At 42.3% G+C, this 22,889-nt stretch overlaps 1 protein-coding gene across 1 annotated transcript in view; it reads right to left on the bottom strand.

The window, feature by feature from the left end:
- Positions 1-22,662, bottom strand: part of RIPK4 (receptor interacting serine/threonine kinase 4) — a 30,674-nt gene extending 8,012 nt beyond the window's left edge. Inside the window, exons 1-2 of the mRNA XM_066621298.1 lie at positions 22,481-22,662; positions 3,721-4,012 (exon numbers count right to left, since the gene is read on the bottom strand). Coding sequence (XP_066477395.1) covers positions 3,721-4,012; positions 22,481-22,662 — 474 coding nt within the window. The remainder of the gene's footprint in view (positions 1-3,720; positions 4,013-22,480) is intronic.
- Positions 22,663-22,889: the final 227 nt, after the last annotated feature.

Consider the following 22,889-nt stretch of genomic DNA (forward strand, 5'->3'; position numbering starts at 1 on the left):
ATCCCCAAGGATTTTTTTAAAAAAGGTAACTTTTGCGCTCCTCCCAAGGAAGTGAGCTCATGTGTTTAGATCCTGTAGGAACCCCCAATCTCATTAACCCCTTCATTCTCCAGGCAGATTTGGGAAATCTATTAGAAATCTCTTTTTTTTAATGCTTGAAATTCTGCATATTTACATTCATGGTCTCCTTGTCGTCTGTGGGTGTTCCCATTCCCATATTATAGGGTTTGCAAATACAGTAACTTATTTTTACTTCAATAGCACAAAAATGGATTTTTGCCCCTAAAGCCAAATGCAGAAGTCATTCACATTTTCCACCACGAAAGAAACCCTAGGAAACTCAAAGTCTAAAAGCTTCTATTTTAAGCTGAGAGTTTTCAACATATCAAAATCCTCCACAACTGACACATATATTATACAGCTGTAACCTTTTAAAGGTTACAGCACCTCAGCAGAAGAGGCACATTCTAAAAGGAGTTTTGCGGGTTTAAAATTAGATGCTTTGAAGTAAGTTCTAACACTGGATAAAGCTTAGTCACTCAACCCCCCCCCCCCCAGTTAATGTCAATGTGAACCATGAAGCACACACAAAAATACAGCCATTAAAGACATGCCTTTTAATTAGCTTCCCTGGAGTGACACAGAGTAGAGCACTTGCCAGGTGCACAGACGGCCTGGGGAATTTCCCATGTGTTATATCACCAGAGAAATCCTTAAGACCCTTGCTGCTAGAAATGTTAGGGAATGAGCCTGGAATTTCACATGGCTGCAGCCCTCTAAGTTTCAGTGTGAAAATAGAAAACTGACATTTTATTCACCCGCTAAAATGCACACCCCACACCAAAGCATGCGACAAATTCTGGGCGCAACTATTAGTATGCTACTATTAGCAAATACATATCCTGCCAACTATCACAGGCTGCCAGGTGAAATACAAAATATTGATTCCCATAGAATAAAATACTAAATCAGTGACATGCATGACCAAGTGAAAGTTTAAGATGAACCTATATCCTGATACATTTCTCATAAAAGGTTGGTCTAGACCAGGGGTCTGCAAACCCCGGCCCGGGGGCCAGATGCGGCCCACAGCGAGCCTCTGATTCCCTGAGAGCCTCTGGCCCAGCTGACCAAACACTTCCAGAGGTGTACTTGTGGGGTGGGGGAATGGGGGTCTGTTTAAATGTGCTTTATTTTTTGGGTTGTGTTCGTGCTTGGAGAAGTCCTGGACATTTGAGTCCATTCATTTATTCATTCATCTAAGTTCCATCTCTAATGTATTTATTTAAATTTTATATTTAGTTTTTTTTTCCAGCCCTCGAAACTATGCCAGATATTTGATGGGGCCTTTGGTCGAAAAGTTTTGTGACCCCTGGTCTAGGCCAGTGTTTGTCAAAGTCTGCTCCTAGGAGCTGTGGGGCTCCCCGAGATTCTTTCAGGGTTGAGCACATCACAAGTGGCTGCCCTCTGCACTGCATTAGCCCCGGCGCCTCCTGAGATTCTGCACATGTACCAAGACTTCTCTAAGCAGTATAAAGGGCTCCAGAACCTTGAAAGTCTGAGAACAGCTGGTCAAGACCTAGCTATTGTTTCAAGGTCCTTGTGCTTACCCTACAGTTCAAAACTCTACAAGGAGGTTCACTGAAATATTAAAAGATGCTTTTAAATCAATATTAAACTGCATGTATTAAGAAGGACAGGTATCAACTACCTAGTGAAGTGGTTGGAAAAGTAACAATTTAAGCTTTTTCAGAACACTCATTGATCCAGTGCTCCAGAGTCCTTCAAAAGTGGTTTAAGTGGACTAGCCTCTCTCCTGTAGATAACACAGCATAGAGCTATGACAGAGATGTGACAAGCTATGTAACTTGAAAGAATCTGCAACAAGCCCTTCTAGAGCAATCACTCAAGATGTCTTAAGAGTGATTCAACTTTAATAAGCAATCACCTTAAAATTTCACTTTGTTATGCGTATCATTAAGAGATGCATGTTATCAAATGCATGGCTTTTTAAAGAAGATCCTATGTATGTGTTTAGCCTAAACACATACATAGGTTCTTCTTTAAAAAGTCACAGAATAAAATAGCAAAATCATTTGACTATTAAAAATATGAAGTTTATCAAAGCAATTTACTATAATCTTGCAATAAAGTGTAGTATTTAGCATTTTTGTGAATACCGAAGTAAAAATAATGCAGTTTTAAAGATCTGTAGTTAAGTTTCTATTGTATTAGGTTTCCAATGTTTCAGTACATTTTACTACACTCTTACAATGAAGGTAACACAAACTGGAAGCTAGAGAATTGTTTTGTTTTTATAGATTAAATAGTAAGATACTAACCACATTGTACAGAACTTCAGCTCCAGAGAAGCTGGAATGAAGACCTTGCAAGATCCATTTTACTAGTTCCAGCTCCCATATAAGATGTGACTATGTGGAAATTCATTGTTTGGGCTAAAGCACCTGACACAAACAAGAGATGAAAGACACCTGCAATCCTCCAGGACCAGACCCTTTCTGTGTGCACTGCTACTTTGTACCTTCCTACAAGAACTACTACCTGCCAGGTATGACCTAGGCTGTATGCAAGAGCTTGTGCAACTTCAGGTTAAAGGAAAGAGGCACTTCCTGCCTACCTAAAAAAAAAACTTCCGCCATGTTATCACAGCTTCCCTTTTCCAAACAGAAGTACCAATTCCAAGTTTCCCCTCCCCCAAATACATTAGAACAGACCTACACAGCATTAGGCCCACAGGTAGGCTGTGGCCTTCTCCCCATTTGCAGGCTTCTGGGGAAATTTGTACATAATGTCCACACTTCTTTAAGGCAAGCTCTAAAGCCCCTTCTTACAGCAGGCCGGCAACACAGGAATCAGTTCAGTACAGCTCCCTCTAATAATGCTTGGTAACACAAGCAGCCCTGTAGCAGATGAAAGGGAGTCACAAGTTCAAGTTGCCACACAAGTTCAAATTCAGTTTCTCAAGTTGCCGGTTTCTGGGGAGGGCCATGTTGGCATGGTAGGGTGCTCAGAATGGGCTCCCCCTCCATGGCCCAAGGCTGTTCATGTTACCCCAGCTGTAGAGGAAAGAGAGGCGGTGAGCGATTCCCACAATGCCAGAATAATATAAGAAGAGGACTCACAGCCTGCCAAAGGGTCATCAGAAACAGGGGTGAGAGAATGCTGGTACTCTCTGGACTCAAGAGATTTGTGGTGGAGTCGCCCCCAGTTTTCCAACCTCTAGCAGCCAGTTATACTGCTCCAGTCTGCCCTGCATCCAAAACCCTCTCCCCACCATGTGAACTGCAACCTTGTATGCTGTTGCCACCAAACTTAGTAAAAAATAGAAGAGTACAGAAAAGAACTTACTTCAAGGAGCAGGAACTGTACAGAAAGAGCAAAACCAAGAAGGGGGGAACAGAGAGCTGGAGTTAACAGGCAGTTACATTTTCGTTTATTATTGTGAAAAAACATCATCATCCTCAGCCTTCTGCTAGTATGGAGAGTTACAGTTCTTAGCAAGTTTTACAACTTTTTAAAGTAATAATAATTACTTACTGTACTTTTGACTAAGTTTCAATATACATAACTGATGAGAGCCTTTATTTTGATGCCTCAAGGATCAGTGTTTGCTTTATTACACCAGCTTCTCAGTCTTTAATCATGTAACAGAGCCAAAGGTGATAATTGGGACCAAATAACTTTAGGTCTTCGACATACCTTGACATGATAATGGGCATCAAGCAATATGTTTGCTGGCTTAAGGTCCAGGTGCAGAAGAGGCGGAGACATGCAATGAAGGAAGTTCATGCCCACAGCGGTCTCATGGACAATTCGGAAGCGTAGTTCCCAGGGCAATGGCTCCGAGGCCAGGAGCTTTTCCAGTGATCCTGTCTCCATGTATTCCATGACCAAGCCCACAGGCTCTTTACAGATGCCATAAACTGGAAGGATGTAGCGAAATTTTGCCATTTCCATTTTTTTTGCTTCTTCCAACAGTTCCATACGCTCCCTAGACAAAAAGAGAACACAGATCTAGTTTAGCTATAAGGTTTGTCTGTAAAGTTTACAAAGATCTAGTTTATATGTACAGTACAGGAACATTAATTGGTATAATACAAAGACTACATAAAATCCACAGGTAACTCGACTACAGCATCATTGTTGTTCATTAGCCCGACTCTTAATGATCTCCCATAGAAAGGCTGCTGTTCTCTCCACTAGGCTGACTGCCTCTTTTTAAAGAACAAATTGGACCTTTTCCCACCTCCTATGTTAGCCCAGATCGAGCCTAGAACCGTCGTGTGCATCTTCTCATAACGTGAACAGTCTAACAGCATATGTCAGTGTTATTCAAACTGTGAGGCGTGGCTCCCTGGGGAGGTGCCATGAATGCACAAGGGAGGCGCAGGTTGTCCTCTTGCAGTGACACAGTCGCACCACCGTTCCTGGGCAGAGCCCCTCTGTCTTCTGCGCTTTTTTTTTTAAAGCAGAAGAATCGGGGGTTGCTCAGCTGCTCCCGAGAGGGACTGCGAGAGTGGCTGCTGCTGCCCACCCTCTTCTCCAAGGCTCCTGCCTTCTGTGTCCTCTTCGACTCCAACCCTTCAGCTGGCAAATACCGAGTATGCTCAGTTTGCAGTCCTTGCCCTTGCTGACCGTCAGAAAGAAACCCTCATTGATCCTTGTCTGGTTGGTTCCTAGTTCCCAGCCTGGGATCGCTTCTCATCAAAGTGAAATCTCTTTTCAACCCCCTCCCTCTTCCACTCCCCCCTTTCGATCTCCAAACCTTCCTGCTTTCCTCCCCGCCCCAAATATTTTACCAGTCACCAGGACTCTTAAAGTTGCTTCCATGCAGTTGGCAAAGGGGGGAGGGGAGAGACGAGCACACACTTTACTTGGCCAGGAGCAGAAAAAGGGTACTGTTTTTAAAGTGATGTATTAACCTTGTTGTTTGACTGAAGAGGAAAGACTGTATTTTTAAAGTGATGAATCTTTCAATTTGAAGGGAATACTTATCAGCCATTGATGAAGTGATTGCCAGCCCAATCCTATCCACACTTTCTTGGGAGTAAACCCCATTGACTCTAATGGGACTTACTTCTGAGTAGATATGCATAGGCTTGAGCTGTGCATCTCCTAGTATAGGAGACAAATCAGCTTCCTAACCAAACCCTTATCAGCTCTGATATATTTTCATGGTCTATTTTTGTTTTCCCCACCAGCTGCTGGAAAAATTTAATTTCATTGAATTAATAAAGGGTTCAATCCTATCCAAGGAGAATGGGAGAAATGACTAGTTGGATTGGGGTCCACAGGGGCGTGTGTGTGTGTAATGTTGGTCAGACTGGTTGTTCACAAAGTTCATTTGATAAAATAATTCTATTGGTATGCTTACAAAGTTTAAAAAAATGAGTCCTTCTGGACCAGACAAAATCTACCTGCTCCATGGTATTAAGATAAATAAGGGTTATTTTTTAAAAGAATTGATATTAGAAATTAAGAATCAGATAAGAGATTTTATTTTAGATGTTAGTTTAGTGGTTAGAAGAGTGTATAAGTAAAAATTTGAAGCCTTTTTATGATTGGATAGATATGGAAAATGATATGGAAAATGATATAACATGTTATAAGAGATATTGAAGTGTGTAATACCATTGTAATTGAAGGTATTCCTTTTAGATGTGATATTAGATATTAAGAATTAGATAAGAGTCTATAAGTAAAAATTTGAAGCCTTTTTATGATGAGACAGATAAGGTTAGAGAAAAAATATTATTGTTTAATTAAACTATTAACCAGTAGATTATCATATTGATTAATCTTTGTATTGATGAATAATCTCGCTTGGATTGATGTATGTTGTAATCGATGGCCACCACCTTGTGTGTAACCTATGTAGTCCTAACCCTAAGTCTATCCAATTTTACCTGTATCTTACCTGTATCTGTAATAAATAAATAAAACATTAAAAAAAATCTACCTGCTCCAGCATCCTGTCTCCAACAGTGATCAGCAGCTGATCATTTATAAAGCATGTATATTGCTGTGTATTAATATATTTTTAATATTTGCATTTAATTAATGATATGATTAATGTAATTAATATTAATATAGTAAATATTTCTGGCCACTTCCTGTCTAATGATGTCACTTCCAGCCCTCAGGAGCATGATGGGGAGTCATGGCCAACAGCCACGAGGGTCAAGGGAACCAGGGGCCGGAAAAGTTTGAGTACCACTGGCATATGCGATACTGTTTCTGCACAGGCAGGCCTTACTAGTCAATTACCATGAGGAAGAGGATGCTAAACCTGTGGCTGATATTTTGGTGGCAACCTCACATTTCAATATACCATCTAGTTTGCATGCCCTGAAGGGAGGAACGAAGACAATGTGCCCAGGCCAGAGGGAACCCAGCACTGGTCTGAGAGCTTCATTATTTTGCTGTTGTGTCCTTGTGACCATTTGGTAAACCGCAGTGGGCCTTTGCTTTGACAAGGGAAAGGCAGAGTATACATTCTTTAAAAAGATAAAAACATTCTAGTTTATTCCTTATCGAGCTTTTACTGAAAGTCACAGGCGCAAATTCAAACCAGCAAGGTTATACCACAGCTAGCAGGAACAATAAAACTGGTAGCTGAATCATACAAATAGCCCCATTTTCCTAAGATTCATGAAAGCAAAGTACATTTGCCACTTCCAAGGTTAGGGCTTCCTCTGTACCCAGTGCTGGGATTAAACTACTCATAATAAGAATGGCAAAATTGTATGCATTTCATCTAATCGAAACCATTCATTAAATGAGCTTCACATAAAACTACAGGAGAAAATAATCAGAGGATCATCTTACAGTTAATGTTCTCATTTAAATAATTTATCCGTAAACTAGAATACAAATTGCAATTTTGACTGAAATAATAATCCTACCCTCTACAGGCATAAAGGTTAGGCATATTCAGTATCATAAAACTCATATTACAACCCTTGCAAAGAACATGAAATATGCAATGCAGTACTGAATTTTATCTGCAAAATAATGAAAAAAGCAGAACATCAATCTCAAATGAACTGCTTCCTATGTTTTCACAGGTCTAAAAGAGCTAAAAGTTATTCCATATGTGTCCTGCCTTTCTTCCAAGGAGCTCGTAATGGTATATATGGAGGTTATCTTATTTTTACTTGCACAGCAACATTAAATGTATTAGGGACACCATCAAGGACTTTAAGTTTCATTATCTCAGATTTGTCAAAGTGACCTCCAATTTTAGATATTCACACACCCCTCAAACAGGTCCAAAAACTTGAGACCTGAAATGAGCAATTAGTTCCTTTAGCCAACATTTTGCTTAAAACAATGGCAGAGGAAGGAGCGAGAACAAATGTTCAATCAATTCAAGTTAGCATGCATTCTCCTTGGCCAGGGGTCTCCAAACTTTTCGGCCGAAGGGCCACATCAAATATACTGCATGGTGTTGAGGGCCAGAAAAAAAATTAAGTATAAAATTTAAATAAATACGTTAGAGATGGAACTTAGATGAATGACTGAAATGAATGAATGAATGAATGAATGGGCTCAAATGTCCAGAATTTCTCCAAGCACCAACAGAGCCCAAGAAATAAAGCACACACACTTATATGGACCTCTGTTCCCCCACCCCACAAGCCCAACTCTAGTTGTGTTTGGTCAACTGGGCCAGGGGCTCTCAGGGGATCAGAGACTGGCCGCGGGCCAGATACAGGCTCCCTGCGGGCCACATCTGGAGCTGTGCAAGAAGAGAATTATGCTCCTCACAGTCCCCATTGGACAAACTGTGAAATACAACAAAACCGATCTAACTTGCATATGGCTGCAGCCAACAAGATGAGAAACCAGTCGCTAAAGCTGTTTGAAATGCAAAAGCACAGAGAACCCAGGATTCCTAGTAGGAATTTCCAAAATTATTTGCTAATGCTTAAGACAATATACAGCCTGGACACCAGTACTGAACAGTAGACTGTCTTTTATTTTAAGCAAACGAACTGCCTTGTTGTACCTTAAAGATTAAGTGTCCTTTAGCATGACAATGCAAAGGACAGTGCACCAAAGAATTCTTGAAGTGTTCACAAATTGAGACAAGTGATCCCAGTGGACCGGGTAGTACTTGCTTTTGGTGCACAACTGCAGGAAAGATCCATTACATACAAATGCAGTCCAGAGAAACAAGAGAACAGATAGTGCACCTACTTAAAATAGGAACAATTGGGGGAGGGATGATTTCACTCATGCTCTAGAAAAGAGCTGCCATTAGAGTTTGGTGGGAAATCAGTGAAATCAGTGACTATTCAACACAGAAATTAGAAACACAGTCATTAACTAGTAAGTCTACATGTAGGAGGTTCAATGTTGGCTGCCAGGGCTGATGAGTAAAAACAAGTGAGAAGGTAAATGTCTTTTTAAAAAAGTTAGAAATATTTGTTCGTTTGGGTGTGGGAACAGATTGGAAAGGGGCTCTTTCTAGTATCCACAGCAATTGCTACTACTGCCCTCAAGCAAATATTCTTTGAGATAATTACCTTTGAAAAGAAACACCAAGTGCTTTGACATAAAGAAAGGGAGTGTCAGTAAATGAACAGAACCACCAGCTTTAGCCCCCAAGCATGTAACTCATCAAGCTTCAGCTAGTTTGGGATACACAAAGGTAGAAGACTTCTCTGGATACCAAGGTGGAATTACTGCAGGTGGTCAGCAGGTGCTGTCCAAGCATGTAAAATAAAAATTACCAAGCCAGGACAAATTCCTTTGTTCTGTATTGTGATACTACATGCCTATGTCCAGTCACTAGTTTGCCAACACTGGACATGTACAGGAAAGAAAATTCCGAGTTCACATTTCAAGATATCAACATCCAGAAGTAAAACACTTCAGTGGAAACTTAAGGATTAAAAGCTAATAAAAGAAAGCTAAAATTCCCATGATTTCATCAATAGCGATCATTCCAAGAACAATTGGCCTTAGAAAACACATTGTTATAAGTCTTGGGAGCGGAGATTTTTAAAACAATTATGGTGCAATTTTTGTTGGTGAAAGAATTTAGCTGACTGTTAGGAAAGTTCAGTGAACAGGAATATCTCTGAGAAAGTTCTTCCTTGTTTTATATCTTATTTACCAAGACAACAGAATACAAGAACTGGCCTCCTCAATTCAATGTATGTACCTGAACAATGTTAAGAGACATCTCGAGCTGAATCTGCTTAGGCACAAAGCAGAAGGCATACTGCATCAACAGCTTTTGATGGTAAAGCCCTGTTCCATCATTTCATAATACACATCTATTCGAGCTGATGAAATATCAGAAGAGAGACAAGCACATTTATCTTGCTTTCACCTTTGAATCTCAGTTTTAACAGAATGACAGCACAATCCTATGCATTCCTGCTCAGAAGGAAGTTCCACTGACTTCAACAGGACTTACTCCCAGGTAACACTGTATTCCATTGCAGCCAAATATATTTAGATTACACATCTCCTACACATGTGCAGTTTGGAATCCAGGGAACTATACGCAAGTCGAAATGTACATAGGTCAAAACATCCAGCTCTTGCCAGCCCAGTCCTAATGCACTTCAATGAAAGCACCACTGAAGGATGTACTGCACTTGCGCAAAAATTTTGGCACATCTGTCCATAAATCAGATGTCCATAACTCGGGAAGTCATTTATTTATAGGATTTTTATCCCGCCTTTCTCACACCAACAGGAACTCAAGGCTACTCTACTCCATACTATAACTGCTCTATATCATGCTGCTTCTCAGCCCAAGGTGAACAACCCCATTGCTGACATTTTCCCCGAATTAACACTAAATACAGAATTAACACTAAATTTTGCATGACTTGTATTTGGGAAGCATTCTGGGCAAGCCAATAGCACATATTTTCTGAGTATTTTTCAAATACCTCATTTTAAGGCTTTGTCACTATGCAAGTGAGTTTTTTTTAAAGATACTCCCAAAACTAGCCTGAACACACTTCATTTTGGAGACAGTGTTTGTTTCAAATTTTGATTTGGTACTTATTCAATTCAAGGAGGTAAAGACAACTTTTGACAAAACATACATAAAAGTGGTTTGTGGTGGTAGATCAGGTGTAGCTCCCATGTACCATAGGAGCAGTACTCAAAGACTCTTCAGAAAAACCTGAAGGGATGCAGCAATGTTCCTCTTATACACTTGATTGTTCTCTTTGTATTGTTTAAGGGGCTTTTGTCTCCTATTTATATAGATCTACTTTTATTATAGTGCACAAAAGATTGTACTCTCCAAATTACAATGACAAAAACTGGCTAAGCAAGCAGTACTGCTTTAAAAGTGTATGTTTCTAGCATCTGCTTCCTGACAGAAGCCAGTTAAATGCTTCATTATTACTCCAAAGAGAGATAATGATCTGGCAGGAGACAGTGAAAAAATTAAATTTGCTTATTTAATCTCTGAACAAGCTACAAAAGTAGGACTTCAAAGTACAAGGCTTGGATCTTCCTAGACAGAATTCCACCCATCTCGTTTTCCAGTTGTAAAAATTAAGAGTCACTTTCCAGAACTCTGCCTTGCTTACAAACCTTTTGAAACTAAGGACTCAGTTCTATCCTAGAAGAAAACGCTTCAATATTTGTTTATGTTTTTGGAATAAGTAATTTTTAAGTTTCAGACAATATATTAGTACAAGGTATTGTCAGGATTACTACCATTTGCTCTTTTCCTGAGTACTGTGCCTTTCATAGCTCAAGACATTCAACAGGTAAAGCTGTATATCACTTGTTTCTTCAATCTAAGAAACTCACTTGTTTAATTTCTACTAACATGGAACTGTTAGAGGCAGGGAGAAGTCAACTTAAAAATTAAGCTCAATATTACTCACAGTTCTACTCCAAAGTTTCCATTGATAAAAATTATGGCAATTTATACACTATAGGTAGCCAGAAGTAATGATGGGCAGTATAGGACACCAGATTTAACTCACCCAGTTAACAAGCCCCATGTTTGAGAGCTACATGAATTCATGACTCATCTCCATATTTAAGCTCTGTTGGGCACTGAAAACTCTCATTGTCCAGTTTGTACTCTTCAGTTTCTTAAGAGGTCTTGTTCTCCAATTAAATAAACTATATTCTAATTACAACCATTATGTATACTGTATTGTAATCTAATTATTTCCAATTGCCAATAACTGACTTCCGTCTTGCTTCAAGAGACAGCCATAAATGTGGAGGGCAATAAACTGCCCAAAAGAAATTGGAGGAATGGGCAAATTGGAGGAATGGGCAAATACTCCAGTTCAATTCATTTTTGAAAGGCATTGGGAATTGCAAATATCTTATGAGAACATTCTGAAGACTATCATTTCCCACAAAGGAATCATGAATTTCATTTCTTATAATATGGAAATGTTTCATGGTATTTTAAGTCAACATTACATTTTGGAAGAGGTTACCTTCTACTCATTCAGCCACCCAAAAAAGAAAAGTGCGAGACTGAAAGACAAAACAGTTCTACAAGATCAAGAACTTGATGGAAAGTATGGGTGATACAAGGCAAGCAAAAGAAACAGAAACAGGACAAGAATATAAGTGTATCTTGTGGGGGCCAAAACTCCAGAAACAAGACTTGGAAGAACAGTAGGAGAGAACCGGTTTCCTTATTTAAAAAAAGGGATTGTAGAAATTGCCATGAAGTTCCCCATTTTCAACTGAGAAATAGTTTCCAAATCTAGTTCTGTTTTTGCACACAAATATCCACACCCTCAAGAATATTATTAAATATCTTCTGCTGGGAATAAGTGATCATGTTTCACTGAAGTCACATTTGAATAGGTCCCATTTTTGTAGAAATGCGACATTCAGATCTTTGCCATCTCAACAGTTATATTTCACAAAATGCCAGTGTTACTGCAGTTGTGACACAACAACACCTGGCTCACTCATTACTATGCCAGAACCATTGACAACTGCAAACATTTTGCCTTTTGTTAAAGACAGATCAAGTTGTCTGAAAGATTCAGTTTCTAAAAAGTGGATGGAATTCCTCAGCTACACCACCTCAGAGGTGAAGGAAAAGTACTCTTGGCTGTACATCTTGTCCTCTGTACACAGCTCAGAGAGCTTACATTTCAAGTGCTACAAAATTCAGAGACAGAGATACTCCTGCTGCAACCACAACAGTCATTCACCATGGTGCCAAATTCTGTTTGGTACCCATTCGGTTAAAAAACATTCCAGCTAGGTCCCTAGGGTTCCACAGCCCAAGTTTAAACAACAAGAAAAAAGATTGACACAGTTTGTCAATTTATGAATTACTCTAACCCAAAAAAAAACAAACTGAACAGAAATATTAAGCGGTACTTATGCCCTCCCATAATAACTCTCTCAAGCATCTAAATATCAGTAAGAATTACTTCCAGAACTGAGGGGATACACAGCAAGTGAATCTCTGTGTGAAAGGTTTTCATTTAATCATACAATGCAAAGATGTCAGTCAGATGCAAGGATTCAATTGCATTTAAAAAAATCACAATTGCCCCCATTTAAGTTTTTAGAACCTCATCCTTCCAAGTAGCATTCCCCAAACTGTGGGTCACAACATACTGATGGGTCACAACCAGATGTGCAGTGAGCTGTGACAGGATGCTCTCTGTTGCACTACAAAGCTTCACTGGGAGCTTCTGGAGGCAGTTTCCAGGTTGCGCTGGGCCCAGGATTCATTCATTTGCCTCCGCAGGCCCCCAGAATGCCCCTGTGGAAGCAACCAGAAGCAACTTCTGGTTTGTGGATGCAACTTCCAGTTTGATTCCATAGGTGCTCAGGGGCCAATGGAGTAGACTGTGGGCTTGGTATAACTCAGAAGCAGCCTTCAGAGGCCCTCAGTAATGTTTCATCGTGGGATAGAGAGCCTAGCATCACAACCCACCATGGAGGACAAGGCTGGTCATGGCACTAAAAGTTTAGGAACCACTGTGCTAAGGTTTACAGGTAACCATGTGACTTCCTGTTACATTTTGAAGAGTCATGACTTTCAGTGCTAGTTCTTTATGATGAAGGCCAGCCATTCAATTAGTACAAATTTTTATTACGCATAACCTGTTAACACAATGAGAATGTTCAGCCACTACTAAAAAGGTTGTAACAAACCAATTCTGGACATATTCAAGTAAGCTTTGTAACATTATGGCAATTTGGATATGCAGTATTACCACTGCCTTTCCCACTACGCTACTCCACCAACCCCAACCCCACTGCGACATCCAAGTGCACCTGGCTACTGTTATCTAGTTGGAGGGCAAGAAGCAGCAATACAACCTATTGTGCAGTGTGATGCTCAGAGGTCCAATCAGAAGAGCAATTAGTTAGATACTAATCTTTCAAAAAAAATTATGTTTTGCATGACTTGCCCATGGCAACATCACTCATGTGACAGAAAAGTACACAATACCCTATGCTGTGATCATGCTAGCTTGGTCTCTTTCCACAATGGAAATGTTTAGAGTACTTAAGAATGCAACCTCTTTTTTCCATTTTTAAGAAACAGCTCCTTAATCCAAAATAATTCCACCTAGAAAGAATGGGAATTTGGTGCCCCTTTTGGATATTCTCCCAAAACATTGTTTTGCTGTCCACTGAGTCAACAAGCAATTATAGAAATAAAGGCATCATATGGACCTACAAGATGTAGACATAAAGTTGACAAGGTACCAGTGCCAAACATGCAACCTGACTACACAGTTCACCAAAAGAACAAAAAAGCCAAGTCTCAACCACTTGTTGGAAGAAATGGAGAGTGGGGCCACGTGATGTCTTATTTCAGACATCACAGCTTCAGTCTTATATATGGATTTCCCTACCTTAACCGAAACACACACACAATGGGCACAGTTTAAGAACAGAGAAACCACTGGGTTTAAAGTGCATGACCAACATTTACAGAATATTAAATGTTGTTCACTGGAAGGTATATTCAGATATATTACTTGGTAGCCTTGTCCACATTAAAAAAAAACAGCACAACAAAGTTACTTTTCTATTGTTTTCCTTGCTGACTCAATGTAATTACAGCATCTCTTCAAACATACAAAATTACCTTCGACATTTAAAAGTGACAGTCAAACCATTGTGTTAGCAGTTTTAAGTTTCACATTTGAACTCTTACCGGAATTGCAGGTCATCTAAATATTCTTAGTATATCACTTTTTAACAAAAAAAGGTAGGTTCTAAAACAGTTTCCATACATGAACAAGAAATGCTTCCCTGTCCCCAAATGGCTCAAACACACACACACAAGCAACAATGCCATGCTAGGGTGAAATTTTAATTTCAGAAAAATTATAAGACTACAATTCTCTGGTTGTGAACAACTTTGTAGCAATTATTTTACAGTATCATTAGCATACATGGTACATTAAGGTAGCATTAAAAAAAACCCAACAAGCAACCCCTGACCCAAGAACAAATGTTTTACAAGTGGGAAGAGAAGGGAGGTAAGACAAAGCAATGGTAACAAGTGATAAATGAGAGCCAGTGAAGGTATATTTGCTTCTTTTTGGTTGGGAACAAAGTCTGAAAACCATTGCTTTGTGGAAGATAGTTTTTAAAGGGAATTTACACACAAAGAATACCACAGATGTTCTGAGTGAGGGTTGCAGGCATAAAGGACAGTAAGGAACCATGGAATCTAGGGTTACAGATGACCTTTGAAAGCTCAGAGTAACACAAGCTAAGGTAATGCAAAAGAATATACAGTAATAGAAAACAACTGCACTAGTTTTCTCCAACATCTTGAAGCCCTTTCTTTTGTTCAGTTTGAAATATCTCACTGTGAACAAATGGCTCAGAGTAATACAAGTGCTTCGCTGGAAGAAAGTTTTAATCTGCAATCATCTCCTGCCTGGGGTGCTTATCAATGTCATTACTCACTTAGAGGGCAAAAAAACCCATTTAGCCAACAAACTTAATAGTGCCAAGAGCTAGATAACTTGCTCCCATAGTTATCAAGTTCTAATTCACAATCACACAGTCTAAACAATGCTTGCTGGTATTAATACTTGGGAGAACAGTGGAGACAACAACTTGGCTTCCTTGACTACTGGACCACAGACTGCCATTTCTCCTCTCTCCAGAGACTAAGTCACAGGTGGAAGCTTCAGAATTTAAAGATGAATTGGGGAAGGTGGATGAAATGATTTATCACTTATTGTAGGCTACCCAGCTTTCACACATAACCCAAGATACAATTCCATCTACAGCCAGGTTGACAAGGAAGCCAAGTAGGCAGTTTTTTTCAAGTACGCATCAAGATGATTCATCATTATGCAGGATCTATGGAAAAATCTAATATGGACACTGCTACCGAGTTCACAAGAAAAGAAATTATGTCAACACAGCTGCTGAACTCATGAGAAATTACACAAGTGTTACGCGTTGCTTCTCCATTCTCAAGCATGAACCATCATCACCCTGTCCCCCCAGACAAAAATGGAACCTGCAGACCCTTGAGTGCAAACACCATCTGTGGAAATCAAATCACAGTAAGTGGAACTCCCAGATGTGAATGTATAGCAGTTAGGCGTTTCAAAGGAAACAGGACCAGAGGTCTCACTTGGATAGGAGCAAACAGCCATACAAATGAATCCAGTTACTAGTTACTCTTTGGTAGAAACAGTTTGACAATGCAACACAGATAAGCCATGTAATAAGCATCCCTCCATGATACTTACTCTTGAAGCCTTGCCACCCTATGCTCCACCAGCACAGAACTTTTTTTTTTTTTTAATGTTACAATGGCCTTAAGGAGAAGATCCTGCTTACATGGTATTCATTTGTTTGCACTTCAGATAAAAGCACCTAAAGCACTTCCTGCTGCTCTATTGCCTATTTTGACCTCTGGAGCTGCAACAAGCATGATTTATTAGCACAAGCCAACACATGCCTGATTAAGGCAGGGCCTAGTGTGCTGGGAACTGCTCCCAGCCAAGACGGCATAAGCTGTCATTTCAACTAAGCCAGAATGATGTTCCTACCAGCAGCCTACCTGACATGGCTGAATCCCTTCACCACCACCACAGCAGCAGCCCCCCCCCCGCCACAGTACACTACGGACTGTGCAACGCAGTGGCTACTGGAGTTACCTTCATGTCTTTGTGCTTAGGTATGGCAAAGGTCATTGAACAGGTTTAACAACTACATATTTCATCGCCATTATACACACAGTTATGAATAAGCTAAAATAATTCAGCTCAGTGTGACTGGAGACAAGCCAAGTTATGGCCTGCCTTTCGCCTCCATCTCTAGTGGCAATAACACTACCCTTCTTCATTTTCATATCCAATGTTGCTCCACCCAGCTAAAAATAAGCCCAGAGCCCTTTAATCCCCCACTTACCTGCAAAGTTTTTAACATTGCAGTTTATTCGTGAATCACATATTGTTCTTTCAAAATCTGAGATTAACTTACTTCCTGCAGCAAGGCATTTTTAGAAACAAAAATATTCATTGTACCTCTAAGCTGTACCAACAAGCAAGGACAAACACCACTGTAACAATGGTCAGCGCTCAAAGAGTAAGCAAGCTCAAACTTCCTTCACTATGCTATCAGGTGCTTAACAATGAAGGCTAATCAGTTTGAAAACCAAGACCCTTGTCTAAGTTACAGTAAAAGGAGTACATAATGCAATTATCCCATGCAGGCTATCGACATACAACTAGTAAAATGATCCTGGTATCACACTGTTACCAGTCTCCACCTCTGTTGAACACATACACACTTGAGAACCAGAGGATGTCATTACCAGAAAAAAATCACTAAGTATAGAAGCCTGCCTTCCATACACAAATCAGAAATACCAGACACTCTCAGGAAGATAAAGAAACACTAGTGAAGAAATGCATATTCCTTGAGAGCTTTGCTTTGCGCACTCTTCTTGCAACAAGGATGTCCCACTTCTACAAATGCCCACCTAGTACTTGCAGTTTTTCCCCCTTCACTATTTGTCTCAGTGAGGGAATTTTAAATTTCGAAATTTCAGTAGCAACTCTTGTACACGGCTTTTTATAACCAGGGAATCAAGCAAAACCCATACTCAAAAACTGGTTCAAACTTTTCTATGAGCCAAAACTGAACCTCAGACTTCTTGCTTGCCTTGATTCTGAACCAGTTCCAACCTTTTTACACAGAAAATGGCAACCATTTCAAACAAAGTAATCAGACATTCAGCTTTTAAGTGTATAGGTTTTTTTTGTTTTATACATTTTGTTTGTTAAAAAAAGTCTGTTAAAAATTACAAATACAAAACCTTAAAAACAAATTCTCCAGTCAAGTTATAGTTGCACTGCAAGTAAAAACATATATGCACCTGTTGTGGCCTCCCCCCCCCCCAACAGGAATTTGGTTCCTCTGCCCTTTTCTGTGGGTCATTAGATAGGATATTGGACATGGAAAACCGTGACCAATACAGAGGGTGAATTTCTGACTTTCAAGGAGACCTTGCCTCATTGAACCATCTGCTGTGGGAGCCTGGCAAATTGCTGGGAATCTGGAATGTGTTTTTGAATGCACTCAAGTTCAGATGGGTCGATAGCCAAGACCTCTGTTGCTCATCATGTGCAACCTGAGAACACACCCAACACTCTCCTGAAGCTGTGCACTGCAGAGAAGGCTCAACAATGGCAAACAGCCTTCTTCTGCCATTATTATGGCATTGTCTTGCCATCCGCTGGTATTCTTTTGCATCTTTTTAGATTGTGAGCCCTTTTGGGACAGGGAGCCATTTAGTTATTTGATTTTTCTCTGTAAACCGCTTTGTGAACTTTTAGTTGAAAAGCGGTATATAAATACTGTTAATAATAATTGTCTTGTCAGCAAGACAAGCTTGTCTGCCATTATTATGCCCACCTAACTGGGCAAAGAGGCACTGGGTCTCATAATTCAGCAGAAATAACTGTCCCTGTCCAGACACATAGCATCTTTGCCTGGAACTGTTTGCTGGTGTCTCTTGTGTCTGTCCCATAAACTGTGAGCTCCTCTGAGACAGAGAACTCCCATGAACATGTTCCCATGTTCATTTTTTTGGCTCTGTAAACTGCTCTGAATACTGTTTTTATTTTTAACTATTGAACAGCAGTAAATATCTTTTATAACTATTGACCTTCTTATCCAATTCAGGATTCTGAGTAGGATTCCACTGATGACTTGGGATGGTTTTGCACACATTCAGAGCAACTAATCACTGCACTTGGGACCAAAAAAGGAGTATTTCCTCAAGATCAGCTAGTGAAAAGGATCATCTGTCCCATACCACACCATTCAACTAAAGAAACTATTGCCTTTGGCTACCATGGCTTGGGAGTAAGTAGCTTGACTTGTGGGAACTGGCAAGTGGATGGGCCTAACATCAGGCAAATGGTTGAGCTAGGTGACCTCCAAGGTTCCTTCTGAAATTCATTCTCACACAGCGTGTACACTAGCAACCCTTTTTAACTAGATCATATATTTACAAAACATATCCCAAGCACTATTTCCTTACTTCCAGTGCTAATGGGTTGTATATTGGTCATGTATACAATATGACCAAATATACGTTGCTCAAAACTGAGAAAATAGTGAGTTGTGTGGAACTGTCTGCAATACAATCTTGGTAACTATTGTATATTCCAAACAGAGTTTTATCTCTGCTGTCTTCCTATATGTAAGCTGCTGTATTCAGAAGTACAGAGTAGTTGGTGATTTAAGATTTTAAAGACTGCAGACAAGGTAATCTAACAAAACACTACAATATTTAAGTTTTACTGGGTCTAAAGTGTCTTCAGCAAGTCCCTCTTGATGTGCAAGAAGAATCTTTGGCAAAACATCCAAAGTTTGAAAATTAAATATCCATAACAGAGCTGGCATAATATAGTCATGTAGTACTTATAGCACCGTATCATATTCATTCATCTGGTGTGCTCCCTGGGGCATTTGGTGGGCCGCTGTGAGATACAGGAAGCTGGACTAGATGGGCCTATGGCCTGATCCAGTGGGGCTGTTCTTATGTTCTTATCTGCTGTGGAACCTACCCAATTTGCCAAGAATCTAGGATGTGCTTTTAGGGCACACTCTTAAGTTTGGGTGGGGTGATGGCAATACAGTATTTACACGTCACATGCCCGTCATGTGAAAATTGACTTTTATGGGTTGCTAAAGCTTTGCTTAGCCGACTTAAGTACCAAATAAAATGCAAAGATAGCAATCAGTTTCATCCTTTTTGATACCTTCCAAGTTGCCCGAAGAGAACGAATTAGCCTAGGAGATGGAATTTCAAATTAAAAAGACTTTATAGGCTGTTAGATCAGAAGCCAAATAGTTGCAATCTACTGCCAAAATCGACTCCAAGGTATCACAAGTCCCACTTTGCTGGAATTGGTGAAAACACCTGTGGCAGTTCTGTCATTTCCATCAAATTGGCAGTTCTGTCATTTCCATCAAATGAGGACTCAATCTGCAAAACCATCTACACACCAGCCAACAATTTCCCAACACCAATAGAATATCTGAAAATGTTACTGATGGGCAACCAGTTCAGGGCTACCAGGTTCAATGCAAGGCCCTGGTGGCGGCTCAACATTAGACAGAAGTAAAAAAATGCCACCCAGATCGATTTTGCTTCTGAAGACATTCAGAATTGGAGTGCGCAGAACGTCTGCAACAAGACTTGACATCATAAACAATAACTGAGCAGGAACACTGCTTAACCCAGCCATTTTCAACCACTGTGCCATGGTGCATTGGTGTGCCACAAGTGGTCCACAGGTGTGCCACAGGAATTTGGGGGAAGGTCATTTACTAGTAGGGCCAATGGGGGGCGTGAGCCCCCCCCCCCCACTGGCAGTGTGGTGGGCCTCAGCAATTGTCAAAAACCTGATGGTGCACCCTGACGATTTTAGTGCATTGTCAGTGTGCCATGGAATGAAAAATGTTGAAAATTGCTGGCTTAATCCCTTTCTGCCCATTTCTGGGTAATACACTTTTGATCCCTGTTGCATTTATGCACTGTTGGGCAGAAATGGCTGAAGCAGCTCATTTGAGAGCAGCCTTCCAAATAAAAAAAGGTAATAACAAAGATCAAAAATGAAAGCATTGCCAGCCAGCCACCACTGCCAGCTAGCTTCACCCCAGGAAGCCAGGCAGCAGGCCTCTCCCTTCTCCCCAGCAGTCCCTTTGCAGGCCATCACCTCTCCCCTTGCAGAACAACTTGCAGGTCTCCTCTGCAGCATAACCCTGGGGGAGGCATGAGGCCAGAGACCTGCAGGCAACTGCTCTTTTATGGAAAGGTGCATGACAAAGACTCCATTAGTGCAAATCTGCAGGCAAATTCGCCTGGCTTGGCAAAGCTACCATGTAGTTGAGGGCCAAGGCAGGCACCCTCTAATGAAAACAATCGCTTCACACACAGCAGGAGGAGGAACCTCCAGAGGCAAGGGAACTGCAGCCGGCGCAATGGAACAGTCCTGCAAGTCCTGGGGACCGTGGAAAGCGCCTGGTGCAGAGGCGGCTTTCCAAGCACGGCTCTTCGATTTGCAATCCCCAGAGATTATCAAGCGGAATTATGGCGTTTCACTGCACGCATGCAAAGCCCCTCGCGGGCTCCCCGCCTGCCTTTTTGCAGGCGCGCAGGAAACTCACAGCACACTCCTATGCGTGTCTACTCAGGAGCAAGTGTCATTGAACACAATGGGACTTACTCCTAGGAAACTGTGTTCCCCAGTTTGCTTTGGGTACTTGAGGCAAGAGTGAAGGCTGCAATCCTAGCCAGATTTTCCTGGGAGCAAGCCCCATGGACTATAACGGGACTTACTTCCGAGTAGACAGGCATAGCCCCATCCTATGCGTGTCTACTCAGAAGTCTCATTATAGTCCATGGAGCTTACTCCCAGGAAAGTGTAACTACGGTTGCAGCCTTGACCCTTCACTCTGAGCCCCAGCCTATGCCTGTCTACTCAGAAGTAAGTCCCATTATCGTCAATAGAGCTTAATCCCAGGAAAGCGTGGCTAAGATTGAAGCCTTCACCCTTCACTCTTAAGAGCCCCAGCCTACGCCTGTCTACTCGGAAGTAAGTCCCATTATAGTCCATGGGGCTTACTTCCAGGAAAGTGTGGCTAGGACTGCAGCCTTCAACCTTGCCTCAAGTGTCCAAAGCAAACTGGAGAAGGGAGTTATTTGCAGAGTCACCCCCGATGCTGCCGAGCTCAGCCGCGGAAGACCTTACACGGAGGCAAAGTTCTCCTTAAGAAGTCGATCGGCGAATTGTAAACAAGAACCACCCCCGCCGGACTCTGCCCTCTGGAAACGGGAGCTTGCAAACAGGCACCCGCACTACGGCCCATGCAATCCCCTGCCCAGAAATCAGCCCCAGTGTGTTCCATCAAGCTTCCTCCCGGGAAAGCGCGCAAGGGCTTCAACGCCCCCACGCGGAGCCACTGGCAGCAGCCCAGTTCCCAGCCGGGACTCTCCTTCCTCGTTCCTCCTTCGCGGCTCCGCATCGCACGCCTCCCCCTGCCAGGGGCTGAACGTCGCCAAGCCTTGCGACGCCTGGCCGCGCGCGGAGCGGACGCTGGACACGGAGCGAGCCGCCCCAAAGCCTCCACGGCGCTCGGAGGGAAGCGGGCTCGCTCGCAGGTAAGGGACGGCGCCACGGGGTGGCAGCCCCCGCGCACCCCCGGCGCCACCAAGAGACAGGAGCGCACACGGGCTACACCCCGTAACAAGCTATGGAGACTCTGAGCCCGCGTGCCTTTGGCTGGGAAACGGGGCTCAGTCAGATGCACGTCTGCTCGGGAGCCCCACTGCAGGCAATGGGGCTTCCTCCCAGGAAAGCCGGGATAGGATTGCAGCCACAGAGCCCAACCCTATGCATGTCTGTTCGGAAGCAAGGCCCACTGTCGTCAATGGGGCTCGCACCCAGGAAAGTGCGGACAGGATTGCAGCCTCAAAGCCCAATCACGTGTTCTACTCGGAAGCATGTCCCATTGGAATCAATGGGGCTGACTCCTAGAAAAGCGTGGATAGGATTGTAGCCTGAGCCCAACCCTATGCATGTCTTCTCGGAAGCAAATCCCATTGTCGCCAATGGGGCTTACTCCGCGTAAAGTCTGGATAGGATTGTAGCCTCAGAGCCCTGTCCTATGCACGTCTCCTCAAAAGTAAGCCCCACTGTAGTCAATGGGGCTTATTCCAATAAAGTGTGGATAGGATTGTACCCTTAGAGCCCAATCTATGCACGTCTATTCAGAAGTCAGTCAATGGGGCTTACTCCCAGGATATGGATAGGTTCGCAGCCTCAGGCCACCACCCTATCCACACTTACCTAGGAGTAAGCCCCACTGACTAGAAAGGGGCTTGCTTCCGAGTAGACATGCACGGGATTGGGCTCTCGGTCCGCTCTGCACCCCGGGGGCTGCTGCGTTCACCCCGGCCGACGCCACTTACTTCTCATCCACATGCAGGCTGGGCGAGCACTTGATGGCCAGCCAGGTCTTCCAGTGGACGTGGCGGACCTTGTAAACCTGCCCGAAGCCCCCGGAGCCGATCTTCTCCCAGTTCACGAACTCGCCGGAGTCGAAGGTCTTCAGCAACCCCAAGGGCCACGGGGAGCCCCCCTCCTTCTCCATGGAGCCCCTTCCCACTGCCTCCCCAGGTTGCCGGGCTCACACGCTCTCTCTGCCTCCCTCTCTCGTCGGAGACGCCGAACCGACTGCTCGCCTCTGCCTCCTCCCCGTCTGTCTTTCCCCAGTGACTCAAGGTGTACTCATTAACCGGGCCGTGACATCATTTCCTGGCCTCGGCTCAGCTGGGGAGCCAGTGCGAGCAGAGCAGACCCAGGCAGGCGCTGGCAGGA

This window comes from Tiliqua scincoides, chromosome 3 (assembly GCF_035046505.1).
Source record: "Tiliqua scincoides isolate rTilSci1 chromosome 3, rTilSci1.hap2, whole genome shotgun sequence".
NCBI classification, from domain to species: Eukaryota; Metazoa; Chordata; class Lepidosauria; order Squamata; family Scincidae; genus Tiliqua; species Tiliqua scincoides.